Genomic DNA, 26,119 nt, shown 5'->3' with positions numbered 1-26,119 from the left:
AGAGCATAATAAACCTATTGCAAGCATTGTAGGAACTAAGAAAATGGTCAGAGGTCTCGCAATTCAGTATGCAGACTTCCATTATACCATTATGCCTTCCCTTCCACCCACCCCTCCCCCATTTTAAGAACAGATCATTAAGCCTTGCCTTTAGCTCTTCTAGAATCTAGAACCTCCACTTCATTCTATAGAATCACCAGATTCTCTCAGGGTAAGACAGGCATTATCACTAGGCTGTAACACACAAGTAAGAAACATCTGGGAAATTTAACTCCTTTTTAAATTCAACTTAATTTTTTTTTTCTTTTTGAGACAGAGTCTCGCTCTGCTGCCCAGGCTGGAGTGCAGTGGCGCTCCAACCTCCACCTCCCAGGTTCAAGCAATTCTCCTACCTCAGCCTCCTGAGTAGCTGGAACTACAAGCATGAGCCACCACACCCAGCTAACTTTTTGTATTTTTAGTAGAGACAGGGTTTCACCATGTTGGCCAGGTGGTCCCAAACTCCCACCCTGACGTGATCCACCCGCCTCAGCCTCCTAAGGTGCTAGGATTACAGGTGTGTGAACCACCGCGCCCAGGCTTAGCTCCTTCTTTTATAAACTTTTTTTTTTTTTTTGAGACGGAGTTTTGCTCTGTTGCCCTGGCTGGAGTGCAGTGGCACAATCTCGGCTCACTGCAAGCTCCGCCTCCCAGGTTCATGTCATTCTCCTGCCTCAGCCTCCTGAGTAGCTGGGACTACAGGCGCCCGCCACCATGCCCGGCTCATTTTTTGTATTTTTAGTAGAGACGGGGTTTCACAGTGTTAGCCAGGATGGTCTCGATCTCCTAACCTCGTGATCTGCCCGTCTCGGCCTCCCAAAGGGCTGGGATTATAGGCGTGAGCCACGGCGCCCGGTTTTTATAGACTTTTTATCCAATCTTCTTGTTTTCAGTCTCACCTCACATCCCACTTTCAGAGATACTCAGTATCTCAAATTCCTGAACCCTTCCAGAGCTCTTAGATGCAAAATGACTTGTGCTGCTTATTGGTTTTTTCTCACCTGCCAGCAGGCTTAAGCTACAGTTGTCTTATGTTTAGTGAAAGTAAACGTGTTCAATTTATTACATTTATGTTTCCATTTTCTGTAAATATTTTAATTTTTATGTAGTCAAGAAATCTATTAGTATTCTAATTTGTGATTTTTTTTACAAATTTTAGTGTAAAATTAATAAATTTCAAAGCTTTAATTAATGGAAACTATTCCATAAAACTATAAAATGCCAACAGGATCACAATAACAAAAATAAAGCCTAGGCCAGGTGTGATGGCTGACGCCTGTAATCCCAGCACTTTGGGAGGCCAAGACCGGTGGATCACCTGAGGTCAGGAGTTCGAGACCAGCCTGACCAACATGGAGAAACCCCGTTTCTACTAAAAATACAAAATTAGCCAGGCATGGTGGCAAATGCCTGTAATCCCAGCTACTCCGGAAGGCTGAGGCAGGAGAACTGCTTGAACCCGGGAGGCAGAGATTGTGGTAAGCCAAGATCGCGCCATTGCACTCCAGCCTGGGCAACAAGAGCGAAACTCCATCTCTAAATAAATAAATAAATCCTAAATAATCAATAACTAAAAAGAAATTGGAAAAGTTTGAGCATATATTTTATGTGTATCTGTGCAAAAACAAATTTCAGCCATTACTCTTTGGGTTTATGTGGAGGCAGATGGGGTAAATAATAATGCCACATTAGATTCATCCAGATTTATACCCAGAGATAAAAAAATGAAGGTAGAGAGTGGTTATAGTTCATTGCATCCTAAAACTCCTGTGGACTATATGTCTTTTTTTTTTTTTAGTTCACAGTTAAAGAACCTGAAGCTAACAATGATCAGGCAACTTCCTCAAATTCATGGCTATTAAGTGATTAGTCATTCCTTTTTGGAATACCTGTTGCTCTTTCATATTTAATCATAAATTTAACACATTATTCTACATGACCAACTGTTCATCTAGTGGAGAAATAAACAGCAACAACTTTACCACTTGCCTGTGAGTACTGTGAAGAGGACAGTATCTATCTTGTTATCTCCAGAGCCTAGCAGAGCGCCTAGCACACTACACACATTCAATCATTGTTGAAAGAATAAATTTTAGAATAACAGAGTACAATTTGGTGAAGCAAAATAACTCATGAAGTTAGCCAATACGTTATTTTTCAAAGAGTTACAGGAAATTTGCTTTTATACAGAAAAAGAAAAAACAAAACAAAAGATTACAGGCATTCAAGTAGCTGGTCAAAATAAGGTAGTTAAATCTAAAATAGAGAACACAAATAAAAAATTTTGCTATTACTTATTAAGTCATCCAAATATCAAATAACATACCAGCAAGTACTCTATACCAAAGAATCCTAGTCATATTAGATGGCTGACATGTATAACAGCTTGGCAAAGTCATAAGCCACTTGCTTTTTATACTTTGATAAAATAAACTGATGTTGGAGGAAGGTATTCGCACATATAAGATTTCAAAGGGAATATATTTCATAACACATATTTTGACCAACATCTGCTCCAGATGTATATATAATACCGTAACATAGGAAAAATAGGGCTATGCCGGCTGGGCATGGTGTCTCGCACCTGTAATCCCAGCACTTTGGGAGGCCGAGGCGGGTGGATCACAAGGTCAGGAGATCGAAACCATCCTGGCTAACATGGTGAAACCCCGTCTCTACTAAAAACACAAAAAATTAGCCAGGCGTGGTGGCGGGTGCCTGTAGTCCCAGGTACTTGGGAGGCTGAGGCAGGAGAATGGCCTGAACCCGGAAGGTGGAGCTGGCAGTGAGCCGAGATCGTGCCACTGCGCTCTAGCCTGGGCAACACAGCGAGACTCCATCTCAAAAAAAAAAAAAAGGAAAAGGAAAAGGAAAATAGGGCTATGCCTTTCTCTCTGAGAGATTTTTAAAGGAAGATCAAATAAACTAATTAGACTATTATCCCATCTGATTTCCAGAGAAGCATTTATGTTGTAGGCAATAAATAAATTACTATTACTGTTAACACTAGTCACTAAAAACTTTCACCAGTATCAATATTCTCTTCAGTCCACCCACTGCTTCGCAGAAGAAAGTAAGCCAAATTGTTTGTTATGCTTCTGTATCGTTTCCATAGCAAAGGTCTGTGCCTGCTTAATTTAACTAAAGCTGGAGGGTTAAAGCCTGAAGGTCACTACAGGACAGACTACAGCAACTTCAATAACAGCAGTTCTATTATCAGTTCTGCTAATTAGTTGGGGGGATGGGTTCTAAATATATTAGACCCATGACAACACATTGTAGAAATACAAAGAATACAAAATTAAATTTCTATAATATAAATTGCTTAAAACGAAAGTATGCATAAAAATGAAAAAATAATACAAACTTCATTTTTCAAATTTCAGTAACATTTGGGATAAGATTAAAAATATGTATACCTTAATAAAATTTATCACTGTACAATATATAAGCTTTTTACCCCCCCACTTTTTTTTCTTTTGGGAGACAAGGTCTTGCTATGTTGCCCAGGCTGGTCTTGAATTCCTGGGCTCAAGTATTGATCCTCTTGCCTCAGTCTCCCAAGTAACTGGGATTACAGAATCACACCACTACACCTGGCTAAAACTTTTATTCTTAAATAATTAGACTCATAGGAAGTTGCAAAAATAGTATATATATGTACTACAGGTTGAATATCCCTAATCTGAAAATCCAAAATGCTCCAAAATTTGAAACTTTCTGAGCACTGATATGACATTAAAAGTAAATGCTCACTGGAACATATTGGAATTCAAATTTTTGAATCAGGGATGCTCAACCAGTATGTATTCTGGAAATATTCCAAAATTTGAAAAAATCCAAAATCTAAGACACTTCTGACTTCTGGCCCCAAGCAGACAAGCGATACTACAGCCCCATGTATCCTGCACCTAACCTCCCCCAACTATAATACAGTACATAGACCCAGACCCACAATATTGAACTGTAGTTAGTACAATATGAAAACCAGGACATTGACACTGGTATAATACTGCTAACTAGACTACAGATCTTATTCAGTTGCCATTGTTCTACATGCATTCATTTGTATGTGTGCATAGTTTTATGCAATTTTATCCCATATATAGATTCAAGTAACTACTACCACAGTCAAGATATGAAGAAATTCTCTTGGGCCACCCCTTCATATTTGCACCCCTCAACCTGACCCTGTTTCCTGGCACCAATCTATTCTCCATCTCTACAGTTCTGTCATTTTGAAAATATTATATAAATAGAATCATATAGTATATTTACTTTTTTCCACTCAGCATAATTATCTGGAGAACTGTACAAGTTGCTGCATGTATCAATAGTTTATTCTTTTATATTGCAGAGTGGTAGTAAGTTGTATGGATAAACCAGAGTTTATTCATGTATTTAGTTTGTTTCTAACCTTGGGCTATTAAAAATAAAGTGTGGCAGGGCGTGGAGACTCACGCCTGTAATCCCAGCTCTTTGGGAGGCTGAAGTGGATGAATCGCTGGAGCTCAGGAGTTCAAAACCAGCCTGCCTGGACAAGATGGTGAAACCCCATCTGTACAAAAAGCAAAAAAATAGCTGGGCATGGTGGCGCACACCTGTAGTCCCAACTACTAGGAAGACTGAGATGTGAGAACGGCTTGGGCCTGGGAGTCTGAAGTTGCAGTGAGCTGAGATCGCATCACTGCACTCCAGCCTGAGTGATCTGCAATCTGCAGAGCTAGACCCTGTCACAAAAAAAAAAAAAAAAAAAGAAGAGAGAGAGAGAAAGAAAAGTTGTTAGGCCAGGCACAGTGGGTCAAGCTTGTGATCCCAGGGCAGGGAGGCCAAGGTGGGAGGATCACTTGAGGCTAGGAGTTGTAGACCAGCCTGGGCAACAAAATGAGACTGCCATCTCTACAAAAAATTTTTTAAAAATCAAGTTGAGGCAGTCAGGTGTGGTGGCTCATGCCTGTAATCCCAGCACTTCGGGAGGCCGAGGCGGGTGGATCACCTGAGATCAAGAGTTCCAGACCAGCCTGGTCAACGAGGTGAAACCCCGTTTCTATTAAAAATGCAAAAATTGGCCGGGCGCAGTGGCTCAAGCCTGTAATCCCAGCACTTTGGGAGGCCGAGACGGGCGGATCACAAGGTCAGGAGATCGAGACCATCCTGGCTAACACAGTGAAACCCCGTCTCTACTAAAAAATACAGAAAACTAGCCGGGCGAGGTGGTGGGCGCCTGTAGTCCCAGCTACTCCAGAGGCTGAGGCAGGAGAATGGCGTAAACCCAGGAGGGGGAGCTTGCAGTGAGCTGAGATCCGGCCACTGCACTCCAGTCTGGGCGACAGAGCGAGACTCCGTCTCAAAAAAAAAAAAAAAATGCAAAAATTAGCTGGGCATGGTGGTGGGCACCTGTAATCCCAGCTACTCATGAGATTGAGGCAGGAGAATCTCTTGAACCCGGGAGGTGGAGGTTGCAGTGAGCTGAGATGGAGTCACTGTACTCCAGGCTAGGTGACAGAGCGAGACTCCATCTAAAAAATTAAAAAAAAAAAAAAAAAAAAAAAAAAGGTTGAGGCTAGGGGCAGTGGCTCACGCCTGTAATTCCAGCACTTTAGGAGGGCAAGATGGGCAGATCACTTGAGCTCAGGGGCATATGGGAAGCTTAGTTTTTAAAGAACCTAATAAACTGTATTTCAGAGTGGCTGTATCATTTTAACTCTCACTAGCAGTTTATGAAGCATCCAGTTTCTATGAATCCTTGACAACATTTAGTATTCTATTTTTTATTTTAGCTGTTCTAATAGGTATGTAATGATAACTCATTGTGGTTTTAATTTGCATTTCCCTAATGGCTGGTGATGTGAGACATCTTTTCACATGCCTATTTGCCATCTTATCTCCTTTTTGGTGAAATGTCTGTTCATGTCTTTGGCATATTTTCTAACTGAATTGTTTTTTATTGTTGAGTTTTGAGAGTTCTTTATACATTCTAGATACAATATCTTCGACAGATATATGCTTTGCACATGTTTTCTCCCTGTCTGTAGCTTATCTTTTCATCCTTTTAATAGTGTCTTTCACAGAGTTAAAGTTTTTAATTTTGATGAAATCCAATTTATCAATTTTTTTCTTTTAGGTATGGTGCTTTTGGTATTATGTCCTAGACATCTTTGCTTAGCCTGAGATCTTAAAGATCTCCTGTTTCTTCTAAAAGTTTTATACTTTTATGCTTTATTTTTTACGTTATTTTATTTTTTGAGATGGAATCTCACTCTGTTGCCCAGGATGGAGTGCAGGGGCATGATAGCAACTTACTGCAGCCTCCACCTCCCGGATTCAAGCAATTCTCCCGTCTCAGCCTCCAGACTAGCTGGGTCTAGAGGTGAGCACCACCATGCCCAGCTAATTTTTGTATTTTTTAGTAGAGATGGGGCTTCATTATGTTGGCCAGGTTGGCCTTGAATTCCTGACCTCAGGTCATCTGTCCGCCTCAGTCTCCCAGAATGCTAGGGTCACAGGTGTGAGCCACCGCGCCTGACCTATGTTTTATAACTAAATTCACAACCCATTTTGAATTAATTTTTGTGAAAGATGTGAAGTTTGGGTTAAGGTTTATTCTTTTGCCTTATGAGTGTCCAACTGCTCCAGCACTATTACTAAAAAGACAATGTAAAACCTCTTGAAGAATACTCATCTTTGTCTATAAACAGTATGTTACATAGAGTTACTATTACCTATTTTAAATTAAAAATTGACAATTCCAACTGATTTTCACATTTTGAAAAACAGTAACATATCTCAAGTAATTCCTACAATGCTAACATTTTTTAGATAAATAAAATCAAATTTTATAACTATATAGCTTTTTTTTTTCCCCTAAAGCAAGGTCTTTCTCTGTTTCCCAGGCTACAGTGCATAACTCACTGCAGCCTCAACCTCCTGGGCTCAAACAATCCTCCCAAATAGCTGAGACTCCAGGTGGGTACCACCACGCCTGGTTAAATTGTTTATTTTTATTTTTTGGTAGAGACAGGTTCTCACACTATTGCTCAGGCTGGTCTCCAACTCCTGACCTCAAGTGATCCTGCCTCCTCGGCACCCCCAAGGTACTGGGATTACAGGTGCAAGCCACTTCATGTAGCTACTATATATTTCTTGTGATTTATTAATACAGGAAATCCTAGCCAGAACAATCAGGCAAGAGAAAGAAATAAGGGGCATTTAAGTTGGAAAACAAGAAGTCAAACTATCTCTATATGCCAAAGATATGATCATATACCTAGGAAACCCTAAAGACTTACCCAAAAAACTCCTAGATTTTTTTTTTTTTTTTCTTTCCTGGAGACAAAGTCTCATTCTGTCACCCAGGCTGAAGTGCAGTGGCATGATGTCAGCTCACTGCAACCTCTGCCTTCCAAGTTCAAGTGATTCTCATGCCTCAGCCTCCCAAGTAGCTGGGATTACAGGCACCCACCACCACGCCCAGCTAATTTTTGTATTTTTAGTAGAGACAGGGTTTCACCATGTTGGCCAGGCTGGTCTCTTAACTCCTCCTGACCTCATGTGATCCGCCCGCCTTGCCTCTCAGTGTTGGGATTACAGGCATGAGCCATCATGCCAGGCCGACTCCTAGATTTGGTAAATGAATCAGTAGCCTCAGGTTACAAAAGCAATGTACACAAATCGGTAGCACTGCTATACACCCCCACCAACAACCAAGCTAATAATCAAATCAAGAACTCAATCCCTTTTACAACAGCTACAACAAAAATAGTAAGATACCTAGGAGTGTACTTACACAAGTAGGTGAAAGATCTTTACAAGGAGAACTACCAAACACTGCTGAAAAAAATCACAGATGACACAAACAAACGGAAACATCCCATGCTCACAGACTGGAAGACTCAGTATTGTGAAAATGACCACAGTACGCAAGGCAATCTACAGATTCAATGTAATTCCTATCAAAATACCAACATCATCTTTCACAGAATTAGAAAAAAAAAGTCCTAAAATTCATATGGAACCAAAAAAGAGTCTGCATAGCCAAAGCAATCCTAAGCAAAAAAAAAAAAAAAAAAAAAAAACAAATCTGGAAGCCTCACATTATCTGACTTCAAATTACAAGGCTATAGTAACCAAAACAGCATGGTACTGGTATAAAAGTAGATATGCAGATTCATAGAACAGAATAGAGAACCTAGGAATAAAGCCAACTACTTATAACCAACTGATCTTTGACAAAGCATACAAAAACATAAATTGAAAAAATGATACCCTATTCAATAAATGCTGCTGGGAAAACAGGACAGCCACATGTAGAAGAATGAAACTGGATCCCTATCTCTCACCACATATAAAAATCAACTCAAGATGGATTAAACACTTAAAAGACATGAAACCATAAAAATTCTAGAGGAAAACCTAGGAAAAACTTCTGGACATTACCCTAGGCAAAGAATTTATGATTAAGACCCCAAAAACAAATGTAACAAAACCAAAAATAAATAAATGGGGCCTAATTAAACTAAAAAGCTTCTGCACTGCAAAAGAAATAATCATTGCAACAGACAAGTCACAGAATGGGATAAAATATCAGCAAACTATACATCCAACAAAGGACTAATACAAGGAACTCAATCTTGTAGAACAGAATCTACAAGGAACTCAAATCAGCAGGAAAAAAAATAATAATCCCATCAAAAAGTAGGTAAATGACATGAACAGACACTTCTCAAAAGAAGAAACACAAATGGCCCATAAACGTATAAAAAAATGCTCAACATCACTAATAACCAGGTAAATGCAAATTAAAACCACAACGAAATACCACCTTACTCCAGCCAGAATGGTCATTATTAAAAACTCAAGAAAACAATAGAAGTTGGCATTGATGTGATGAAAAGGGAACACTTGTACACTGCTGGTGGGAATGTAAATTATAAATTAATACAACCATTATGGAAAACGGTATGGAGATTTCTCAAAAAACTAAAAGCAGATCTACCATTCAATCTGATAATCCCAGTACTGCGTATCTATACAAAGGAAAAGAAGTCATTATATCAAAAAGACACCTGCACACATACATTCACAGCACAATTAACCACTGCAAAGATATGGAACCAACCTAAACGCCCATCAGCCACTGAGTAGATGAAGAAAATGTGGTATGTCTACACCATGGAATACTACTCAGCCACAAAAAGAATGAGATAATGTCTTTTGCAGCAACTTGGATGGTGCTGAAGGCCATTATTCAAAGTGAAGTAATTCAGGAATGGAAAACCAAATAGCATTGGAAATTCAGTATGTTTTCACTTATAAGTAGGAGCAAAGCTATGGGTACACAAAAGCATAGAGTGGTATAATGGGTATTGTAGACTCAGAAAAGGGTAGGAGGGGGTGAGGGACAGAAAACTACATATTGGGTACAATGTACACTACTTGGGTAAGAGGTGCACTGAAATCTCAAGACTTCACCACTACACAATTCATCCACTTAACAAAAAACCACTTGTACCCCAAAAGCTACTGAAAAAAATACACAAATAACTCATTAATATACTATAGTCTCTCTGTCTTATAGGCTTCTAAACCAGCACTGTCCAAGATAACTTTCTGCAGTCACTAAAATACTCCTTTTTTTAAATTTCAATAGGCTTTTGGGTAAAATACTCTATATCCAATTTTTTTTTTCACATCCATGACCATTTTGTATTAATTTTATAAGATATAAGGCTTAGGTCAAGGCTTATTTTCTTACCTATAGATATCCAGTTGCTCTGGCATCATCTGTTGAAAAGAAAATGTAGTCAGTATCCACATGTGGCTACTAAGCCTTGGAATGTTGTCAATGCAACTGAATAACTGAATTTTTAATTTCACTTAATTTAAATTGAAATAGCCACGTGTAGCTAGTGGCTTCTGGATTCCACTTTTGGACAGTGCAGCTCTAAACCCTTCCCTCTACTTAATACTTTTCCCTCCTTAGTATCTACCTTTTCCCTAGATGTCTGCTTATTAATTAGCTAGACACTATCCTCAAATAAGAAGTCCCCTTTCTGGCCAGGCGCAGTGGCTCACGCCAATAATCCCAACGTGGGCGGATCACCTGAGGCCAGGAGTTCTGAGACCAGCCGGACCAACATGGTGAAACCCTGTCTCTACTAAAAATACAAAAAAACTAGCTGGGCATGGTGGCATGCGCCTTGTAGTCCCAACTACTTGGGAGGCTGAGGCATGACAATCGCTTAAATCTGGGAGGCAGAGGTTGCAGTGAGCCAAGATTGTACCATGTACTCCAGCCTGGGTGACACAGCGAGACTCTGTCTCAAATAATAATAATAATAATAATTTAAAAATAAAAATCTCTTTTCTTTCTTGTGGAAAGAAAAAATAAGCACCTGATTCAACTCTGTCAAATTTCAGGTCTCTACTTGCTCTCACAAAGATCTGAATTTCCTCCATTAAACGTTTATCATACTTTATTGGTACTATCTTATTTGCAAGTCTCAATGGACAATAAAATTCATGGGAGTAGGCAACATGTCTGATTTCCCTCAGTGAATCCCCAGCTACATTAGCAAACTGCTTTGAATGTATTATTTGGTGACCATAATAAGGAATCAGATAACTTATTTGGATGAAAAGAAAAGGTTTTTTTTTTTTTTTTTTGTCAGTTAATTTGTCAGTTGGCTACAAGGTAGGTGGTATTTTCCAACAGCACCACAGCTTGCATTCCTTCATAATTTCAAAAAATATGTATTTCAGAAATTTCTTAGCTCTCTTGAAATTGTCCTTTGCAGAATAACAGGAAGATCATCATAACTGATGTTTAAGTACCCTTCTACTTTCCATTTTCACATATCACTAGCCCATTAATTCACAACTCCTTAAAATGTCAGTAACAAACCTAGCTTAATTCTAGGATGCCCATGTAGATAGCTTATTCTGCTACATACTCTTCATCAGTGTTGAAGTGTTGGTCAAACTGTTCCAAGAAACCTAAGTAATAATACTAGCTAACTTTTACTGAGCATTTACAATGTGCAAGGTACTACGCCATGTTCCTTACAATGTTTCATTTACTCCTCACAACAGCTCTTAGGTAGATTATATTATTATATATTATCCTCATTTTATAAAGAAAAAAATCCCAAGGTAAACTCTTCACAATTAACCTCTACCACACCACATACTGATTTCCAATATAGCACTTACTATATTCTAAAGTTTTGTTTGTTTATTTACTTACTCATTGTCTCTCTCGGTATATAAAGTGAGAAAGGCCCTTGAGGACAGGAGTTTTGTCTGTCTTGTTCATCTCTGCATCCCTAGCACCTACAATATTGTCTATAATGTAGTGAGCAATCAAAAAATACACATTGAATGAGTAAATGGATAGATAAGTGAATAAATTAAGCAATGAACGACTAAACAAAAGGTCTAGAAAGAAAAGTTAAGTTACTTGGCCAAGGATATAGTAAAATCCAGGATTCAACTGAAACAATCTGGCTCTAGAGCCCATATTAGTGACTTAGCCATGATTTATTCCTGTGTGGAGCATGTGGCATAGAAGGCAAGCTAACCACCAAAGATTTAAGTATAGAGTTCTATATTATACTACAGAATACAGAGTTTTGCTGAGGAAAGGCTGCCCAGCCAGGGACTACTTTTCCCAGTACTTCTGCATGTAAGTAGGGCCATGTGACTACTTCTAGCCAAAAAATTGTAAGTGGTGATAATTGACAGTAATTTCCAGGTTAGTGTAGTTAAATATCTTGAATGCTTTCCATACACCTTCTTCTTTCCCAGGGACAGTAGAAGCTTTGCATTAAAGATGGCATCAAAAGATGAACATATCTTGGATTCCTGAGTAACAATTTGAAAGAAAATGCAAAATAAACTTTTTTTTTTTTTTTTGGTCTTAAACCACTGAGAATTGGGGGTTATTAGTTACAGTAGTTAGGCTACCATGATTAATCCAAGGAAGGAGAGCTTGAACTATAATAATAGTAAACGAGCATTAAGATTTTTATCAGGCGGGAGGCTGAGGCAGGAGAATGACGTAAACCCGGGAGGCGGAGCTTGCAGTGAGCTGAGATCCGGCCACTGCACTCCAGCCTGGGCAACAGAGTGAGACTCCGTCTCAAAAAAAAAAAAAAAAAAAAAAAAAAAAAAAGATTTTTATCAGGGCCCGTGCACGGTGGCTTACACCTGTAACCCCAGCACTTGGGGAGGCTGAGGCAGTGCATCACTTGAGGTCAAGAGTTCGAGACTAGCCTGGCCAACATGATGGAATCCCGTCTCTACTAAAAATACAAAAATTAACTGGGTGGGTGTGTTGGTGGGTGCCTGTAATCCCAGCTACTTGGGAGGTTGAGGCAGGAGAATCACTTGAACCCGGGAGGCAGGGGTTGCAGTGAACTGAGATATGGGCCATTGCACTCTAGCCTGGGCAACAGCACAAGACTCCGTCTCAAGGGGAAAAAAAATTTTTTTAAAGTAAGAGAAAGAATATCTGACTTTAAGTCGAAGACCAGGCTTTCTAAAATAGTTTATTTGGAGAATTAAATGAGATAATGTGAAAGTGCTTTAGAAAATGAAACATACTAAGAAATTATGAGATAACTACAGTGTAAGAAGTAATATGGTAAAACAGAAAGAGAAACGACAGTCAAAAGACCTGGGCTTAAGATCTCTCTGCCAATTACAACATACATAACCTCAGATCACCTGTAAAATGTACAGTCATGAGCTACATAACAGTGGTTCAGTAAATGCCAGACCGTATACAATAGTGGTCCCATAGGTAATAACGGAGTTGAAAAAGTCCTGTTGCCTAGTGACATCTTGATGTTCCTGACCCTGTGAAGGCCTAGGCTAATGTGTGCGTTGGTGTCAGCATTTTAAACAAAAAAGTTTTAAAAGTAAAAAAACAAAATAAAAAATTTGAAGATAGAAAAAAGTTCATGGAATAAGGATATAAAGAAATAAAATATCTTTGTACAGCTGTACAACATGTCTGTGTTTTAATCTAAGTGTTACTACAAAAGACTTCTTTTTAATTCACAACTTATAAAGCAAAAAAGTTAGATTATTAAAGAAAAAAATTTTTATAAATATAGTATAGTCTAAGGGTACTGTGTTTAGAAAGTCTACAGTAGTGTACAGTAATGTCCCAGGCCTTCACATTCATTCACTATTCACTCACTGATTCACCCAGAGCAACTTCCAGTCCTATAAGCTCCATTAATGGTAAGTGCTCTATTCAGGTATACCATTTTTAATATTTTATACCATATTTTCTTAAGTAAATCTTTGTTGTTGTTGTTGTTTAAGAGAGAAGCTCTCAACATGTTGCCCAGGCTAGACTCTAACTCCTGGGCTCAAGCAATCCTCCTGACTCACCCTCCCAAGTAGCTGGGACTGCAAGCCTGGTGCCAACGTGACTGGTTATACCATATATTAGGGTATACCATCTAGGTTTGTATAAGTACACTCTCTCGTGTTCATAAAACGAGGAAATCGCCCAATGATGCATTTCTCAGAACATATCCCAGGTGTTAAGTGGCATATGACTGTAACCAATTTGCCCTTTTGAAAGAACTTTTGTAAAGATTAAATATGTAAACTCTGAGGCCAGGTGTGGTGGCTCAAGCCTATAATCCTAGCACTTTGAGAAGCCAAGGCAGGTGGATCACTTGAGTCTAGGAGTTCGAGACCAGCCTGCCCAACATGGCAAAATCTTACCTCCACAAAAAATACAAAAATTAGCCAGGCGTGGTGGTATGCCCCTGTAGTCCCAGCCATGGCAGAAGTTGAGGCAGACAGGATCGCTTGAGCCCAGGAAGCGTAGGCTGCAGTGAGCTGACATTGCACTACTGCACTGCAGCCTGGGCAACAGAGTGAGACACTGTCTCATAAAAGAAAAAAGAAAAAGAAAAGGTAAACTCCGGGAAAACATTTTGTAAACTATAAAACACTACAAAAAGTAAACTATTGCAATTAATAGCAGCACGAACCTACAAAATGCCATTGAAATTAGTAACTTCAGTAGCATTTTGTCTTCAAGCGCTTTTTAGACAAATGTTCACAGTAAAGCAAATTCTTTCAAACTATTTTTATTTTTTATTTTTTGAGATGGAGTGTTTCACTCTTGTTGCCCAGGCTGGAGTGCAATGGCGCGATCTCGGCTCACTGCAACCTCTGCCTCCCGAGTTCAAGTGATACTCTCACTTCAGCCTCCTGAGTAGCTGGGATTACAGGAATGCACCACCACGCCCAGCTAATTTTTGTATTTTTAGTAGAATGGGGTTTCATGGTGTTGCCCAGGCTGGTCTCGAACTCCTGACCTCGGGTGATCCACCTGCCTCAGCCTCCCAAAGTGCTGGGATTATAGGCGTGAGCCACTGCACCCAGCCTAAACTAATTTTCGTTTAACCAAACATTATCTTAAAACATACAGATAATCTACGTTAAATCATCTAAAACAAAACTCAGAAAATTAAGACCTACAAAAGTCTCTTCCAATTTTAATAACTGAAAATGTGCATTTTCACCAGGTAATTCCAATAAAAATTATTGGCTTTAATTAAACAGACAATTCTCCCATATTTAGAATAAGAACTAAAAAGTAAAATAATCTGATTAAATATTCATTAAAGACTATTTTAAAATTTATTAAAGATTAGTTTCCCAGCAACAAGTACACAATTCAGTTTCATTTGAGATTCAATTGCATCTGTTTCTCACTTGTGTACTCTGAAGGCACTGTGAAGTCCCCCACCACCAACACAAAGATATTGTGGATATATAAAACCCAAAAAAATGGGAACTTGGAGGGAGATTCTTAACAGTGATACATAATTCTACAGTTCCTAACCATAAACTATAAAAAGAAATGAGACTGTATCAGTCCAATTTAATAATACAAGAACATTATCTCTATTTTACTTTAATATTAAATTACCACATTACAGAAAACAAGCCAGTGGCAGACACTGGCTGCATGGTTCGCTTCTTGTGTCCTTAAAATAGAAAACAAGTCTGCAAGAAAAGCACTTGACAACACTCAACACCTATTCATAAATTCAAAAAACAAAATAGAAACCTCCCAACAAATTAGAAAATAATATCCTTAGTCTGATAAAAGGTATTCCCACCCCCCCAAAAAAAAACCCAAAACAACCAACCAAACAAAACCCTAGCAAATTACTTAATGGCACAATTATTAATCCTTTTTTGCCCTGAGTTTGGTAAATTTGTCCTCCATCACCACCTCTAATCAACAATGTGTCAGAGGTCCTAGTCAATACAATAAAGCAAGAAAAAGGGGGGAAAAGTACAAAAATTAAGAAGGGGCCGGGCGCAGTGGCTCACGTCTATAATCCCAGCACTTTAAGAGGCCAAGACGGGCGGATCACGAGGTCAGGAGATCGAGACCACGCTCGCTAACAGGGTGAAACCCTGTCTCTACTAAAAAAAATACAAAAACAAAATTAGCCAGGCGCGGTGGCTGGTGCCTGTAGTCCCAGCTACTCGGGAAGCTGAGGCAGGAGAATGGCGTGAACCCGGGAGGCGGAGCTTGTAGTGAGTGGAGATCGCGCCACTGCACTCTAGCCTGGGCAACAGAGCGAGACTCCATCCCAAAAAAATAAAATAAAATAAAAATTAAGAAGGAAGAAGTAAAACCGGTATTATTCGAAGATGAGCTGGCTGGACACAGTGGCTCATGTCTGTAATTCCAGCACTTTGGGAGGCTGAGGTGGGAGGATCAATCACTTGAGGCCAAGAGTTTCAGACAAGAAAACAAGCAAGTGGCAGACACTAGGCCTGGGCAACATAGTGAGGCCCTGTCTACAAGAAAGATTTTAAAAATTAGTCAAACGTGGTGGTACATGCCTGTAGCCCCAGCTACTTGGGAGGCCAAGGTGGGAAGATCGCTTGAGCCCATGAGTTTGAGGTTGCAATGGGTCATGATTGTGCCACTATCACAAAAAGGTCAAAAGATGTAAACAAACACTTCATGAAAGATATCCAAATGTCCAACAAATATATAAGATGTTCAAAATCATTGGTCATCAAGAAATCACAAATTAAAACCACAGCCAGATACCATTATATCTTTACAATAATGGTTAAAATTAAAAGACTAACAAGTGTTACTATTGGTGAGGATGTGGAGGAACAAGAACTTTATATATGGCTGACTGGGAATATAAATTGGTACAGCCACTTTGGAATATCAGTAACTACACTCCCGGACATATTCCCAAGTAAGTAAATGCTTTGTCCATCGAAAGTCATGTTTTTTTTTTTTTGTTTTTCGTATTTTTAAAAAAGGCACAAAGCAACTTTATTCATAATTGTCCAACACTCCACACAAATCAAATGTTTATGAAAAGAAAACAAAGAAACACTTGCAAATTCATACACGAGACTAACATGAAGCAATGAAAAAAATAAACAACAAAAATTTGATGAATCCCACAATCATAATGTTGAATACATGATGTTAGATACAAAACAGGACCTCCATTTATATAAAATATAGAAATAAGAAAACTAATATATGGTGATGAGAGTTGAGAAGCATGATTATCTTTGGTTGGGGGTATAAACTGAGAAGGGACACAAGGGAGACTCATGAAGTGCTTAAAATGTTCTATATGTTAACTTGTGTGGTTTTTTGAGTATTTATACTTGTGTGTTAAATATTCATTGTGTTGTACAACTTAAGATTTGTATACTTGATTATTTGTTCCTTTTTAGTTGACATGTAATAATTATACATATTTGTACAGTAAATAGTGATATTTTGATATACGTATATAATGTGTAATAAATCAAGTTGACTAAGATATCTATCACTTCAAACACTTATCATGTGTGTTAAAAACATTCAAAATCCTTTCTAGCTTTGTGAACATACACAATAAATTTATTTTTAGACAGAGTCTTACTGTGTTGCCCAGGCTAGAGTGCAGTGGTGCAATCTCAGCTAACTACAACCTCCGCCTCCCGGGTTCATGCGATTCTGATGCCTCAGCCTACTGAGTAGCTGAGATTACAGGCATGTGCCACCACATCCAGCTAATTTTTGTATTTTTAAGAGACACAGGGTTTCACCATGTTGGCCAGGCTGGTCTCGAACTCCTGATCTCAAGGGATCTACCCAACTCAGCCTCCCAAAGTGCTGGGATTACAGGTGTGTAATCCCACAATAAATTTTTGTTAACTATATTCACCCCACAATGCTACATAACACAAGACTTATTCTTCCCCTTTAGCTGTAATTTTGTATCCATTGACCAACTTCTCCCCATCCTTACCTCCTGCAATCCTTTCTCAGCCTCTAATAACCAAAATTCTATTTCTGTGAGCTGAAATTTTTTAGCCCCTTCATATAAGTGAGAACATGCCGTATTTATCTTTCTGTGCCTGACTTATTTCATTTAATATAATTTCCTCCAGGTTCATCCATGTTGCCACAAATGACAGGATTTCATTCTTTTTTTATGCCTGAATAGTATTGTATTGTGCATATCTGTCACATTTTCTTTATTCATTCATCAGTTGATGGACAGTTAGGTTGATTCCATATCTTGGCTACTGTGATCTCTTCAATATACTGATTTCCTCTTCTGTAGATGAATTCCCAACAGTGGAATTGCTGGATCATACGGTAGTTCCATTTTTAAATTTTTTGAGCAACCTTTAGACTGTTTTCCATCATGGCTATATTAGTTTACATTCCCATTAGCAGTGTAAAGGATCTTTTATTCTTTTATTTTTGAGGGTTTTTCCTTGACTTACTACTCTTCCTGATGGATGAAAGTATGTGTGGGTTAGCAGCTCTGCTATACACTACACCAGAATCTCTTCTATTACACATTCCTCACCTTACCCCACCCTCCATCCTCTATCACCGCTCTTTGAAGTTTATAGACCAAAGTTTGTGTTCTTCTTTGCTTGTTTGGGTGTTACCAATAGATTTTTGGCTGTTTCCTCACATCCTACACACACATACATTTTGTTTATTTTGTTAGTTATTGGGGGAAGATTGCGATACTACTTCATTTTACTATCTAAAAGTTATTTTTCTAATACCGAGGGGAAAATAAGCAGTACACATGACAGTAGGTCATTTAAAAGGGAAAGTGGAACTGATACCTGATTCTATATACTCCAACATATTTGCAGAGATGTGCAATGTATGGAACACTATACTAGTATATGCCCACCTTGTGAGACTACATTTTTTCCCTTTAACAGAGGTGGTTCTTCTCCAGCAACTGAGAAGAGCTGGTAGATTTCTCCACTATTCTGAGGATTTTAAATTCTCAGAAAGAGAGAAAGGCATCAGTTATTCCAGACTGGTCTGAGCCTCACACATAAAAGTGGTATGTTTAGGTCAGGTGCAGTGGCTCACACCTGCAATCCCAGCACTTTGGAAGACTGAGGCAAGAGGAATGCTTGACCCTAGGAGTTCAAGACCAAACCGGGCAATACAGTGAGACCCTGTCTCTACTTAAAAAAACAAACAAAAAAAGTGCCTTGATTGTGCTCGGTATCTGCTGGCTTGTTTCTTTTTGTCTTTTAAAAGTTTTGTGGCGTGAGGCGAGCGCACCTGGAGATGAGACCAGAGGCCGAACTCGGGTTCTGACAAGATGGCTGGGCTGCTCCGCGGAATCATCAAGGAAACCCAGCGTTTGCTGGCAGAACCAGTTTCTGGCATCAAAGCAGAACCAGATGAGAGCAACGCCCGTTATTTTCATGTGGTCACTGCTGGCCCTCAAGATTCCCCCTCTGAGGGAGGGACTTTTAAACTTGAGCTATTCCTGAAGAATACCCAATGGCAGCCCCTAAAGTACGTTTCATGACCAAAATTTATTATCCTATTGTAGACAAGTTGGGAAGAATATGTTTAGATATTTTGAAAGGTAAGTGGTCCCCAGCACTGCAGATCCGCACAGTTCTGCTACCAATCCAGGCCGTGTTAAGTGCTCCCAATCCAGATGATCCATTAGCAAATGATGTAGTGGAGCAGTGGAAGACCAATGAAGCCCAAGCCATAGAAACAGCTAGAGCATGGACTAGGCTATATGCCATGAGTAATATTTAAATTGATCCGATCATCAAGTGTGCATCACTTCTCCTGTTGTGCCAAGACTTCCTCCTTTTTGTCTGCATTTAATGGACACAGTCTTAGAAATATTACAGAATAAAAAAGCCCAGACATCTTCAGTCCTTTGGTGATTAAATGCACATTAGCAAATCTACGTCTTGTCCTGATTCACTGTCATAGAGCATGATCAGAGGCTAGAAGTATCATCTGGATTGCTGTGAAACGTTTAAAAGCAGTGGCCCCTCCCTGCTTTTATTCATTTCCCCCATCCTGGTTTAAGTATAAAGCACTGTGAATGAAGGTAGTTGTCAGGTTAGCTGCAGGGGTGTGGGTGTTTTTCTTTATTTTATTTTATTTTTTTGAGGGGGGAGGTAGTTATATTTTAATTTTATGGGCTCCTTTCCCCCTTTTTTGGTGATCTAATTGCATTGGTTAAAAGCAGCTAACCAGGTCTTTAGAATATGCTCTCTAGCCAAATCTAACTTTATTTAGACGCTGTACATGGACAAGCTTGACTGTTTGAACCAAAATGGGAACATTAAACAAACATCACAGCCCTCACTAATAACATTGCTGTCAAGTGTAGATCCCCCCTTCAAAAAAGGCTTGTGACCATTTTGTATGGCTTGTTTGCAAACTTCTGTAAATCTTATGTTTTAATAAAATATTTTTAGTTATTCCAAAAAAAAAGCAAAAAAAAAGTTTTGTTGGCCAGGCACAGTGGCTCACGCCTCTAATCCCAGCACTCTGGGAGGCTGAGGCGGGTGGATCACTTGACGTCAGGAGTTCAAGACCAGCCTGGACAACATGGTAAAAACCCGTCTCTACCAAAATACAAAAAATTAGCCAGGCATGGTGGTGTGTGCCTGTAATCCTAGCTACTCAGGAGGCTAAGGCAGGAGAATCACCTGAACCAGGGAGGCAGAGGTTGCAGTGAGCCAGTATCACATCACTGCACTCCAGGTGGTGTAACAGAGTGAGACTCTGTCTCAAAAAACAAAAACAAAAACAAACAAAAAAAGTTGTTGTGTATAAGAATGTATCAATAAATACTACCAAAAACAATCTACGGATTCAATGCAATCTCTGTCAAAATACCAATGACATTCTTCACAGAAATAGAAAAAATAATCTTAAAATTTAAATTGAACCACCAAAGACCCCAAAGAGCCAAAGCTTAACTGAACAAAAAGAACAAAATTAAAGGCATTATACTACTTGACTTCAAAATATATTACAAAATGACAGTAACCAGAAAAGCACAATATTGATATAAAAACAGACACACAGACCCATGTGACAGAATAGAGAGCACAGAAATAAATTCCTGTATTTACAGCTAACTCCTTTTCAACAAAGTTGCTAAGAAGAACATACACTGGGGAAAGGATACCCTCTTCAATACATATGCTGGGAACACTGGATATTCACATGCAGAAGAATGAAATTAGATACCCATCTTTCATAACATACAAAAAAATCAACTCAAAATGGATTAAAGACTTAAATTTAAGATCTAAAACTACAAAACTACTAGAAGAAAACATAGGGGGAAAGCTCCATTACATTGATCTAAGCAAAGATTTTACGAGTAATGTTATAAAATCACAGCCAACAAAAACAGAGAAAACAATTTCTATCAACTAAAAAGCTTCTGTACAGCAAAGGAAATAATCAACAGAATGAGGAGATAAACTGTACAATGGCAGAAAATATCTTCAAACTATTCATCCAACAAAGGACTAATACTAAGAATGCACAAGGTACTCAAACAACTCAACAGCCAAGGAACCCTGAACAATCTAACTAAAAAGTGGGCAAAGGATCTAAAATGACATTTCTCAAAAGGAGATATACAAATGGCAAATAGGTATATGAAAAAATGCTCAACATCACTAATCATCAGGGAAATGCAAATCAAAACCACAATGAGACATAATATCACTCCAGTTAGCATGGCTATTTATCAAAATGCAAAAAGAAGGAAAATTCTGGTGTGGATAAGGAGAAAAGGGAATACTGGCACACTGTTATGGGAATGTGAGTACAGCCATTACAGAAAACGGTATGGAGGTTACACAAAAAATTAAAAACAGAACTACCATATGATCCAGCAATTCCACTACAGGGTATATTATATATCCAAAGGGAATGAAATCAGTAGGTTAAAAAGATATTTATGCTGTTTCTTGCAGTATTATTCATAACGGCCAACATATGGAACCAAATTAAGTGTTTGTCAATGGATGAATGGATTTCTAAAATGTGGTATGTATACACAATTGAATACTATTCCACCACAAGAAAAGAGAGAAATCAGCCAGGCCTGGCAGCTCACACCTATAATATCTGTACTTTGGAAGGCCAAGGCAGGAGGATCACTTGAAGCCAGGAGTTTTGAGACCAGCCTGGGCAACAAATCAAGACTCTATCTCCACAAAAAAATTAAAAAGTTAGCCAGATGCAGTGGCATGGACCTGTAGTCCCAGCGACTCAGGAGGCTGAGGCAGGAGAATGCCCTGAGCCTAGGAGTCTGAGGCTGCAGTTAAGTATGATCATGACACTGAACTCCAGCCTAGGTAACAGAGCAAGAGCCTATCTCTTAAAAAAAAAAAAAAAAAAAAAAAAAAGGTTGGGGGGCAAGGTGGGAGGATCGTTTGAGGCCAAGGGTTCAAGAACAGCCTGGGCAACATAGCAAGACCTAAGATAAGCCAACATTTGAATAATAATTAGAGTCACTTAAGTAAACAACAAAATAAAAGGAAAAGGAAATATATACATCTTTTTCTGGCCATGAAGCAAGAAAGAATTTCAGATTGAAAGGGAGCATCAACAGTACTGGAAAAGACTGATAAAGAACTATTAACATTCAGACATACTCTGGTTAAGTCAATCATTTCAAGTATAAAGAAATAATTCTTCAATCAATAAGTTAGAAAACAAAAAGTCACTTACAAGAAGAAAATAAAAACTGCTAATACCAGGAGTTGTAGTCTCCCCTTAAGGAGAGACTCAGCTGTTTTGTCTTTGTTTTTGAGAAGTGCCTTGCTCTGTCACCCAATCTGGAGTGCAGCGTTATGATCACAGATCACTGCAGCCTCAAATTCCTGGGCTCAAAAGATCCTTCCACCTCAGCTTCTGAAAGAGCAGGGACTACAGGCACAAGCTACTTACTGCACTTGGCTATTTTTCAAATTTTTTGTAGAAATAGGGTCGCTCTGTTGCCCAGGCTGAAGTGCAGTGGCACAATCATAGCTCACAGCAGCCTCAAATTCCCGGCTACAGCAATCCTGCTGCCTCAGCCTCTGGAGTAGCTGGGACTACAAGTGTGTGCCACAATGCCCAGCTAATTTTACTCATTTATTTGTTGTCCAGTCTGGTCTCAAACTCCTGGCCTCAAGCAATCCTCTCACCTCAGCATCCCAGTCCACCATGTCACCTGGATTACAGGCATGAGCCACAGCACCAGTTCTGCTTTTGTTTTTTAGAGACATGTTGCCCAGACTGGAGTGCAGTGGCTATTTCCAGCCACAGTCATCATATACCACAGCCCTGAACTCTTGGCTTCCAGCGATACTTAAGCCTCAGTCTCCCCAGTAGCTGGGACTACAAGCACACACCATTGTTCCTGGCTCAGTTTTTGTTTTTGTTTTTTTTAATCTTTTAAAATGCCTTTTTTTTTTTTTTTTTTTTGAGACAGAGTCTTGCTCTGTTGCCCAGGCTGGAGTGCAATGGCCGGATCTCAGCTCACTGCACGCTCTGCCTCCCGGGTTTACGCCATTCTCCTGCCTCAGCCTCCCAAGTAGCTGGGACTACAGGCGCCCGCCACCTCGCCCAGCTAGCTTTTTGTATTTTTGTTAGTAGAGACGGGGTTTCACCGTTTTAGCCAGGACAATCTCGATCTCCTGACCTCGTGATCCGCCCGTCTCGGCCTCCCAAAGTGCTGGGATTACAGGCTTGAGCCACCGTGCCCGGCCTTAGAATGCTTTTTTTAACGTTGTTTTTTGCTTTTGATCACAGCACATGCATCAGTTTTTTCATTAAAGGAAAACTGTGGAAACAAATCATGTACCCTCCCAAAGGACTTGTTCATTTATACACTTGTAAATAATTTGTTTACTGCTGTGAAAATTAAAGATATAGAAAACTAAGCAACAAACCTGCTTCTTTTATCAAAATGAAATAAGCTCATTTAACAACAAAATATGACTTATGAACAAAATGACAAAATTCTTATGTTTTGTTTTCCTGGCATTTCTTAATACAAATCATTAAAAAACCCATCTAAAATGTAAATCTTTATATGTAAAGAACTATAAAACATGATCAGATAATAATCATAAAGCATAGCTCATAAAAGAGATGATAGTTCGTAGATTTTATTTGTTGAAAATCACTTCAGTGTAATTAGTTTTTCCACTACAGTATTCAATACCATTAAGACAAGAGGGAAAAATGTCTACACAGTTCTAAGAGATTATTATCTACAGTCATTTCTATATTTGAGTATATAAAGGCAAAAAACACATTTTCAAACATGAAAGAACCTATGGAACACAGAATCCAAAGCCCTCCTCACATAAAAACAAAAAAACTTAACAATGAAATAAATAAAAAAGAAGTAGTAGTGAGCATTGAATCTAACTAGAAATAGAACTAAGGCTAAATAATTGGTGGAGAAGTTAGGGAGGATGTAAATTTGAAAGGAAAAATACCATAAGCAAGAAAATTCAGGAGGTAAAGAGTAGAAAAGGTGGGCCGGGCGCGGTGGCTCAAGCCTGTAATCCCAGCACTTTGGGAGGCTGAGACGGGCGGATCACGAGGTCAGGAGATCGAGACCATCCTGGCTAACACAGTGAAACCCCGTCTCTACTAAAAATACAAAAACTTAGCCGGGCGAGGTGGCAGGCGCCTGTAGTCCCAGCCACTCGGGAGGCTGAGGCGGGAGAATGGCGTGAACCCGGGAGGCAGAGCTTACAGTGAGCTGAGATCCGGCCACTGCACTCCAGCCTGGGTGACAGAGCGAGACTCCGTCTCAAAAAAAAAAAAAAAAAAAGAGTAGAAAAGGTGAAGGAAGTTTAAGAAAGACAATTACCTTACTTTTCAGAGTAGAAGTCAATCCATGCCATCTAAATCTGAAACAATAACTTCAATCTCTCAATAATGTATTTAATCTCTTTTTGTGACCTTAGAAAGATATTTTAGGAATTCTTTTTTTTGAGACAGGGTCTCGTTCTGTTGCCCAGGCTGAAGTGCAGTGGCGTGATCATGGCTCACTACAGCCTCAACCTCCCAGGCTCAATCGATCTTCCCATCTTAGCCTCCGGAATGGCTGGGACTATAGGCATACAACCACCATGCCCAGTTAATTTTTGTATTTTTTTTGTAGAGACTGGGTCTCACTGTATTATCCAGGCTGGCTTCAAATTCCTGGGCTCAAGTGATTCACTTGCCTCAGCCTCACAAAGTACTGGGATTACAGGTGTAATCTCTTTCCTTAAAAAAATCGAATCATTTTTCTAGCTATCCATTCAGTCTTCCACTAAATATATACATAGAGAGTTATCTGGAATGTTAATCAAATGTTAACACTGCTTATTTCTGAGAGGGTTAGATTTTGGGTAATTTGTTGCTTTATTCTTTCTATTTTTCTGTATTAGATTTTATTTATTTATCTATTTAGAGACGGAGTCTAGTTCTGTTGCCCAGGCTGGAGTACAGTGACACGATCTCGGCTTACTGCAACCTCCACCTCCCGAGTTCAAGCAATTCTCCTGCCTCAGCCTGCCGCGTAGCTGGGATTACAGGCACCTGCCAACACGCCCTGCTAATTTTTGTATTTTTAATAGAGACAGGGTTTCACCATGTTGGCCAGGCTGGTCTTGAACTCCTGAGCTCAAGATCCACCTGCCTCCGCCTCCCAAAGTGCTGGGATACAGGCATGAGCCACCGCACCCGGCCTGTATTAAATTTTAAATGAGCATATATTTTATTCATAAATATAATACGGCCGTATTTTTTTGTCAGTAAAACAGCTATTTGGCCGCTGTAATCTTTCCCTAGAGTCTCCCCAGAAGGAAAGTCAGTCCACGAAAGAACATCTTTTAGCCTAGCAAATATAACTCAATGCAGAAGTGTAGTCACATCAACAAGCCCCCAAAACAACAGAGGCTCTCTAGTTTTGAGTTTTTGCTCTTTGTACTCTCTAGTACCTAACTGAATAGATTTGTCTAATCATCACTAGTTGTATGGTATCTGCAAAACAAGCCCCAAAAGTCTCATACCTTCACAACAGGATGTCCCCCAGTAGATGCTTTTACTGCCCCTCGGCTACCTTCAGTTTCATAATGGGCTCGATGATGAGTTTTAGGTTGCACTTCTATTTTCAGTTCACATTGTCCAAAATGAGCTGGTAAAGGCCAGTCTAGTGGAGGTAATGATGATGTGCTACAAACAAAACACACAAAGATGCATGTCACCATACTATTATTGCCAAGCAACGATTCAAATGGCTTCTTTGCCAGCACCAACATTTCTTCCTTTGATCTCTGAAACAATGTATTACAAAATAAAACTTCACTCAGTAAGTTATAATTCTGGTTATGGTGAGTGCTTAATAAATAATTATTTCATCTTTAGAATAAAATCTATTTTATTTCCCAAAGGTGGTACGTGCTTAAAGATAAATAAATTTTAGAAAATAAAAATAAAGGCCAGGTGTGGTGGCTCATGCCTGTAATCCCAGCACTTTGGGGGCTGAGGCAGGCAGATTACCTGAGATCAGGAGTTCGAGACCAGCCTTGCCAGCATGGTGAAACCCCACCTCTAGTAAAACTACAAAAATTTGCTGGGCATGGTGGCACTCGCCTATAATCCCAGCTACTAGGGAGGCTAAGGCAGGAGAATTGTTTGAGCCCAGGAGACAGAGGCTGCAATGAGCCAAGATTGTACCACTGCACT

At 39.3% G+C, this 26,119-nt stretch overlaps 1 protein-coding gene and 1 pseudogene across 12 annotated transcripts in view; one reads left to right on the top strand and one right to left on the bottom strand.

Annotated features, from left to right (window-relative positions):
* NFATC3 (nuclear factor of activated T cells 3) overlaps positions 1 to 26,119 on the bottom strand; it is a 154,878-nt gene that overhangs the window by 80,503 nt on the left and 48,256 nt on the right. For all 12 annotated transcript variants that reach the window (XR_013411022.1, XR_013411019.1, XR_013411018.1 and 9 more), the window contains one exon: positions 25,444 to 25,606. Coding sequence is in view for 4 of the 12 variants with exons in the window: in XM_015126455.3 (XP_014981941.2) it covers positions 25,444 to 25,606 (163 nt within the window). In the remaining 8 variants the exon portion in view is untranslated. The remainder of the gene's footprint in view (positions 1 to 25,443; positions 25,607 to 26,119) is intronic.
* On the top strand, positions 18,670 to 19,156 carry LOC702489 (ubiquitin-conjugating enzyme E2 N pseudogene; annotated as a pseudogene).

The sequence above is a fragment of the Macaca mulatta genome, chromosome 20 (assembly GCF_049350105.2).
Source record: "Macaca mulatta isolate MMU2019108-1 chromosome 20, T2T-MMU8v2.0, whole genome shotgun sequence".
Lineage (NCBI taxonomy): Eukaryota > Metazoa > Chordata > Mammalia > Primates > Cercopithecidae > Macaca > Macaca mulatta.
Note: the sequence above shows the minus strand (reverse complement) of the source record. Positions and strands in the feature narration are given on the sequence as shown.